At 37.4% G+C, this 8,409-nt stretch overlaps 1 protein-coding gene across 1 annotated transcript; it reads right to left on the reverse strand.

The window, feature by feature from the left end:
* Positions 1-5,228: 5,228 nt before the first annotated feature.
* Positions 5,229-5,789, reverse strand: LOC107495455 (uncharacterized). The gene has a single exon (XM_016116604.1). The coding sequence runs from the start codon at positions 5,787-5,789 to the stop codon at positions 5,229-5,231; it is 561 nt and encodes a 186-aa protein (XP_015972090.1).
* Positions 5,790-8,409: the final 2,620 nt, after the last annotated feature.

The raw sequence follows: 8,409 nt of genomic DNA on the forward strand, positions 1-8,409 counted from the left end.
TAGTTAAATTGTTTTTCTAAATTTGTAATTAGCTCCTTATATCTTTAAAACTTTCAATTGATGAATCCTTTTTAACAGTAAATATTACAAAAATGTTTTTATCCATCTTACATTAATAGCGAATATGTCTTGGCATATAGTGAAATATTTTTTGAATAATAAAAATGTGATTACAAATTTAAAATTGATGTAGAGATTAAATTAAAAGTTTTTAAAATATAAAAATTTAAGGTGAATTCTATCAAACATTCTCAATTTTAAAGAGTAAGTTATCCTTTGTTATAATCAAGTTATAATTCAAATGGCGTAATTTCTCCATTCTCGCTTAAGTTACATTCTCGGGTTTGAGTCTCACTTTTAATTTGAAAAAAAAAACTACACTTTGTTAGTTTGTTATATGTCACATAATTATTAGTTGAAATAAATTGATTTATCATGGTTAAATTTATTCATTATTCATAATAACTTAACCAATGAACTATAATATAATTTTTTTAACAATTTATAACAAATATTAAAGAAGTTTTATTTTGTAAAATTTTTAAATTACATGTTTATTAACTATTTTCAACCAAAAAATCTCAAAAACTAAAATGAATAAATAAAAAAATTCAAAAGACATACAAAATTTTCATAACGCTATCGCTTGATAATTCTATCTTACTTCTTCCGTATTTTCAAAAATATTTTCATTTTTTTTACAAAGATAAAGACAATTAAAAAAAGGGGTTAAAGTCAGAGTTGTTGACACCAAGAGAAAAAATGAAAAAAGAAAAAAGAACTATACAATCTACACTTAATTTAAAATTAAAATTCAATTGATATAAATAAGGGAGTTTATTTTATAAAATGTATTATTAAATAAAAATTAAATTTAATCATGATAAACTAATTTATTTCAATCAATAATACTATAACATATAATAAGAGGTAACTTACCTTTTGAAATGGAAAGAATTTAATAGAATTCATCAAAATTTAATTATAAATTTAATAAAATTAAAAACACTATAAAATAATTTAACTTTTTCATATGGAGAGAACATGTTTTTATTTGAATGGGTAGAAAATTTCTCTCTTTAGAAGTTATGTCAATCATATAGATGGTAAAGTAATAATTAGTGTGCTTAAATTTCAATAATCAACGGCACTTGGCTCAATATATAATTTAGGAATGCCACCTAAAATATTTCCAGCTGTTATACAGTATTCTTTTTTCCCAGAAAAGTTATACAATATTCTGATTATTCTCAAAGTATATGGAAAATTCTAAAGGGTATTAATGCAACAAGAAAATGGTACCCCTTGAACATTGAGAGAGTAACATATTATTTGAAACAGCTACCATGACCAAGATCCTCTTCGGCTTCAACCTTAGCCAGTTCTAAACCCGAAATAAAAATGGGAGTAATTAAATAATTTAGTTTCAAAAATTTTTAATGTCCAACACTTTAGTTATTTATGTTTTAAAATACACAAAACAGTTCTTAATATTTATTTGGTTGGATAATACAATTTTTTTTATTTAATCTATTAATCAAAATGACTGTTTTAAAATTTTAATCTATTTTGATATTTTAATTTTTTTAAGACTATTTTATATTTTACCTTTTAAATTAAATTAAAAAATACTATATTATTTAATAAAAATAAACATTGAAAACTGTTTTATATATTTTAAAATTTAGAGACTAAAATGTCTAATTTTACAAATCTCAAAAATTAATTCGGATCATTATTCTAAAAATAGGAGATTTTATGGTGCAGATAAAACTTTTATTGAATTTACTAAAGGGTAATGCTAAAATAAGATGAGACCTGTCCTTTTATTTTTTTTTGGTGTCTAAACAAGGAAAGAAACAAAGCAAAAACTATCCTAAATTCGAGCGGATGATTCGTTGGAGATCAACACAAGGCTCAGACCAAATAACATGATTAGAGTTATTCTTGGCACCATATTTAGCCATCCAATCCGCAGCTCTATTTGCTTCTCGGGACACCCATTCAACGTGAACAAGCCAAGGACGAGATAAAAGCTCCTGAATCTTGTGAACCAAATCTGTTACTTCAGATGAATACCCACTTGTAAGCTCATGCATGATGGGCAGAATGTCAAGGCAATCCGTTGCACATATAATATCCCTCAAACCGCAATCCCAAGCTAAAACCAGCCCCCTCCAAGCAGCAAATAATTCACATCTGATTATAGACCAAGGGGGAATGCTTCCAGAGCAGCCCGAGATCCAATCTCCCTTAGAATCTCTAATAATACACCCAAATCCCGCTAAATTTGAATCCATATACAAGCTTGCATCACAATTAACTTTAAAACTATTACCTACCGGTGGTTCCCAACACAGGCAATTTCGGAGAGACCTAAAGGCATTGCTTCGATTCCTGTAAACCTGTAAGTCCTTGGCGGTAATTCTGGCCAAGGCAACAACCTTGTGGTCTGTCCAAGGGTTGTCAGTATTGAATATGTCATTGCACCTATGTCTCCATACCCACCAAAGCCCTGCACCAAAGGACGCCTCATTGTTAGCCAAGGCCTTCCGAAACCACTCTTCAAGAGCAGTACCAGTCGTCGAGTCCAGGATACTAGGATCCAACATATACCAAATTGCCTTTGATCGTTCACAGTCTCTAAGGCAATGCTCCATAGTCTCCTGCGCCTTGTTACATCTCTTACACATATCTGAAGAAGCTAAATGCCGCTTGAATCGAAAGGTCTCAGTTGGTAGAGCATCATGTAAGCCAAGCCACATAGTAAATTTGAACTTCTCTGGAATGTTTGTGTTCCACAACCAGTTCCAATTACTATTGGCATTCCAATTTAATGCTTTCTTTAATAACCATCTGTAACCCTCCCTTGCACTATACTTTTTTGATGCTGCAGGCCACCACTCCCACTGTGGCTCCAACTCAGTCGAACTAGGATATCTCAGACCACAAATAAACTGCTTAATCTCATGCGGAATAGGCGTGGTAAGACTATCAACCTCCCAAGACACCCCTTTCCACAAGTCAGCCACCATGAAATCTGATTCAGAAATATGTACATAAGGAACAAGGTTGCAAAGTTTACCAAAAGGAGTCCACTCATCATACCAAACTGATTTGTGGACATCTCCAATATTCCAATGAAGCCCTTCCTTGAGATGCTCATAGGCACTAACAATGTTCTTCCAGGTAGCCGATGAAGAATTTCTACTGTTTCCGTTCATACCAGATTGATTCCTGAGATATTTATGCTTCAAAACCTGCACCCATAACTTCTCACTATTGTTTAGACAATCCCATACCAACTTTCCCAAAAGCGCCATGTTAGCACAGGAAGTATCCCTAATACCCAATCCTCCTGCCTTTTTAGGAGTTATGGCGACCTCCCACATGACCAGAGGCAGCCCTTTTCCAGTCGCTTGGCCTTTCCACAAGAACTGTCTCATTAAGGAATCAATTTTATTACATGCATACTTCGGGAGAAGAGAAATTTGCATTTCATAAACTGGGATAGAGGCCATAACCGATTTAACAAGACAAAGCCTCCCTGCCTTATTTAGTAGGCGTCCTTTCCAACTGGAGAGCTTTCTCGAAATTTTTTCAATAACCTCCTGAGCCGTCTTCCTGGAAGCTCTGGCATGACCGATGTTAATTCCCAGATATTTACCCAAATCATTGCAGAAACGGATGTTAGAGACCCCTGAGAGAACCTCTTTTCTCCTCTCTGACACCCTCTTGGAACACTGGGCCTTTGACTTATGAAGATTTACCTTTAAACCTGACGCTCTAGAAAACAAGTCCAAACAATGCATGACCTCTATTACTTGAGCTTTTGATGCCTTACAGAAAAGCAAAAGATCATCTGCAAACATCAAATGAGAGAGTCGTGGTCCGTTCCTAGAAACCGCAACTGGGTTCCACAAACCTTGGGAAACTCTATGAGAGATAAAGCAAGCAAGCATTTCCATACAGAGTACAAATAGATAAGGAGACATAGGATCTCCTTGCCTCAACCCTCTCTTTGGATTGAAATTTTGGAGCCTGTTCCCATTCCACAAAACTGCCAATGAAGAGGAAGTCACACAATTCAATATAAGATTAATGGTAGCCTTTGGAAACCCAAACCGGACCAAAGTAGCTTCCAAAAAACGCCAGTCTACCCTGTCATAAGCTTTTTCCAAATCAATCTTGAATGCCATGGTCCCTTTTCGAGACTTAGTGTTCCTCATGAAGTGCATAATCTCCTGAGCAATGATAATATTCTCTGTGGTTCCTCGTCCTGGAATGAACCCTCCTTGCAAAGGACCAATGATCTCCGACAGGAAAGGTCTGAACCTGTTAACTAGAACCTTTGTGACAATTTTATAAATTACATTACATAAGCTAATAGGCCGAAACTCCCGTAAGGAAGAGGGAACTTCCACTTTAGGAATTAGAACAATTAGAGTATCGAAAATAGCCGCATTCATTGGCTCACCCTCAAAAGCTCGCTTGACCAGTCCACACACATCGTTGCTAAGAGAGTCCCAGAACTCTTTGTAGAAAATTGCTTGAAATCCATCTGGCCCTGGGGCTTTAAACGAACTCATGGTCATCACAGCTCTTTTAACCTCTTCAGACGTCACCGGTTCCACTAACTTTTGACAAGCCTCAGTACTAAGAGACGGACAAGGAAAAGGCCCCATGGCGTCCAGGTCAATATCCTCCCTTGTAGAAAAGAGCTTTTGAAAGAAAGAATTTGCCGCCATTTCTAGAGTCGTAGTCTCCGTGGCCCAAGACCCATCCTCCAAAAATAACCCATGAATTTTGTTCCTCTTTCTCCTGATAACTGTCTGCAGATGAAAAAATTTTGTATTTCTGTCTCCACATCTCACCCATTGTTCTCTAGATTTTTGATACCACAACAGCTCTTCTTGAAGAAGGACAGCATTCAGTTCCTGATGCAAAACTTGCTCTTTGATCCTAAGCTGTTGATCCTCCCGACTCTCTAGAGTAATCTGGACGTCATTCAAAAGCCTCTCCAACTCCCTTTTCTTAACAAAAATATTACCAAAAACCTTTTTATTGAAGCTAGTTGCCTCTTTTTGAACCTCCAACAAACATTTGACTACATCCGGAGCTCCTCTATTCCAAGCTGTATCAACAACATTCCTAAAAAGAGGATGAGTCATCCACGCAGCCTGGAATCTGAACGGACGATGGCCCTTAGTAGCCCTCTCTACCATCTTTCACCTAGTGAACAATGGGCAATGATCAGAGTGAAGGCGCGCCAGCACCTCAGTATAAGCCTCCGGAAACATTAGTCGCCAGTCCTGGTTGATGACTGCTCTATCAAGCTTCTTAGCCACCTGCACCCCACCTTTCACCTTCCTGTACCAAGTGAATCTTCTCCCAATAGCCCCCATATCAAACAGCCCACAATCCTCTAATATTTCCGCAAATTGTTCTGCTCTGGCAAGTCTAAACTGCCCCCCTCTAACTTCACTCTGCCACAGAACATCATTAAAGTCCCCTAACACAATCCAAGGTCCGTGGATCATATTAGCAATCCTTGTCAAGTCACCCCACAGTTCTTTACGCCGATGTATATGCGGATTAGCATACACCGCACTGCAGTAACTAGATGTATTGCCCATAGTGATTTCAAAACTGATACATTGATCAACTACATCCAATACTCTCACAGAAATATTTGAATTTGAACATAAAACCCAGATACCCCCACTATGACCATTAGCCTCAACAATACCAACACCCTGGTAACCTAGATTATTCCAAAAAGATTTCATCCTCTCGAAAGCAATATGGGTTTCAAACAGAATGAAAAAAGTAGGGTGAAATTTATTCACTAACTCCTTACTATGAACCCGGGCCAATTTATTAGAGGCACCTCTAATATTCCAAAATAGAAAGCTTAAATCTAAATAATCCATAAAACAATTTGTATTGTAAAATGACCAACCTCAGCTGAAGTCCCTAACGAGATGATGAAGATCCACCATTATATCCCCCTGAGACTTGCTTGTCCTTGTCCAGTTGTTGCCCAGTTTGTCTGTGTCCCTCCACTAACAACCCTTCCAATTCACCGAGTTGCTGCTTGCTAGTGTCGCCAAGGCAGTCCGGAGTCGACGGCGAATTCTGCAAAGAAGAAGGGCGCAACCTCTTGTGTCCGTTTTTGATAATGGCAGTGAAAGTCGGCACCGCAACGGAGATAGCTTTGCCCTTCACCCCTTGCTGTTTGGAAGATGCCATGCGTGCCTTAGATCCGCTAACCGACCCGGTCTTCACCCCTGATTCGACTCCTCTCATACGTAGCCCAAAGTCACGGTTCTGGTCAAATTTATGATTTGAGCGCACCGGCACTTTGTCCTTAGAGGTTTGTTGGGCTTTATTTGATTGGCTCAATTTTCCTCTCCTTTTACCACTGACTTTGGTCCAGCCAGCCTCATTTTCCAAATGCTGGGACCCCACTTCCTTCCTATGCAACGTATCATCTAATTCCTCCCCAATTTCTGCAACTATCACTGACTCTTTGGGATTGCATCCAAATTCAAAAATTTTCTCTTTTGAGGCTTCCTGTGGTTGCACCACTCGGGCCGCCGTCTCGGTCACTGATGTTTCCTTTCGATCCATCCTTTCTGACTCTATTGAGGTCATTCTGCAGTCAGTTGCTGGATGTCCGAAACAATTGCACTTGTCACAAATAAGGTGTAAGCATTCATACTCTACCTTATATTCAAACTCATCGACAATCACACTCCGGACCACCGGCAAACCAAGATTAATTTGCACGCAAGCCCGAGCAAATTTTCCCCTCTCTGCCAACTTAGTAGCCAGATCCACCTTGACTGGTCTCCCCACGGCAGAAGCAATTCTCATCATGGCTTTATCATGATAGTACCATATGCTCAAACCAGAGATTCGAATCCAAACCATAGTCTCCCCGAAGGTATCCTCACAAGGTTTAAAATCCGGTGTCCATGGCTTGACCGCAATATAGTGACCGAAGATCATCCATGGCCCCCCTAGTAAAACCTTCTCTCGATCGTCCATGCGATCAAATTTAACGAGGAAGTAACCAAAACCCACATCCAAGATTCAATTTGTGAAACATGGCCGTGTAACTAAGGTTTTTTCCAAGAATCTTAATCACAATTGCTTCCTTGTATGGTTCAGAAAGGATGTTCCTAGCCTCTTCGGAGAAGCAAACTCTTGGAGGCATAGGATCTCCTTGTTTTCCAGTGACCACTGCCATGGAATCCTCATCTAGAGCTTCAGCCCGGTTTATCCCTGTGGCTACCGTAGAACCAATAACCTTGTCACGGAACGAAATCTTGGAAGTTACCCTAGGACTAAGGTCGCCCTTTAAATTAATAGCACCTAATCCTATTAATTACAACCAATACCTTTTCCACTAGCTGATCCCTGTCCTTTTATTTAATCTCTCTGTGAACTGAGAAGGATCTCAAATAGGTTTTTTCTCACTTTTTTTATTATTGAGATTTTTATGGTGTTTTTAAATAATGTGAAGAGTTAGTATGTTTTTTTTTTTGTGTGTGGATAGTCATAAATCTTAGGGTTAAATTTGTGGATTTTAATTTTTTTTATGTCACAAATCTAATAGTTAGATTTGTGGTTTTTAATTTTTTTTAAAAAATACAAATAAACAAAATTTTAAACTTACAAATCGAACTCTCCAATTTATTTGAAAGTGAAAAAAATTCATCTCACCACAAATTGAAAATATATTATAAAAATTTGACCCTTCAATTTATCAAATCTGATGATCTAATTTGTTATTTAAATTAAAATAAAAAATATTAAATTCATATAAAAAGAATACACCAATTAACTAAGATACTAGATTACACATAAATTTTTTTTTCATTTCTTAAAAAATTTAGCCGTTTTCTTTGGTGTGGTGCTTGGAGATGTATAGATTAATATAAAATTAGGAGAAAATATGTGGGTCATATTGTAATTATTGAATATTAAAAAGAAGCCCTTCTGGCAAATGTAAATCAAACTAACTAATTGGGAGTGCTACTTTTTTTATTTTTATTTTTTTGGGTTTTTGGTGTACAGAGAAAGAAAAAGGGGAAAGAGAAAAACACAAGACCCTAACGCAGGCCTTGCCGTAACTGCCGCAACACCGTACTTGGCGGAAACAACCACTCCACAACTTCACTTCATTCACTTCAGCACCACCACGGGCACCCGTCTAAGCTATTCTCTTTTCTAGAAACTTCCTGAAACCTCACCTCCCACTTTCTCCGCTGTTTCAAATCGAAAACACGCCGCAGCACCTCCTTCTGCGCATGAATCTCCGGCAATCGGAGGAAAGCATCAACTGAATCTGTTTCATGAACCATTAAGAGTGCTACGTTAATTGCACATTAAGGATTAGGG

This window comes from Arachis duranensis, chromosome 6 (genome assembly GCF_000817695.3).
Source record: "Arachis duranensis cultivar V14167 chromosome 6, aradu.V14167.gnm2.J7QH, whole genome shotgun sequence".
NCBI lineage: Eukaryota > Viridiplantae > Streptophyta > Magnoliopsida > Fabales > Fabaceae > Arachis > Arachis duranensis.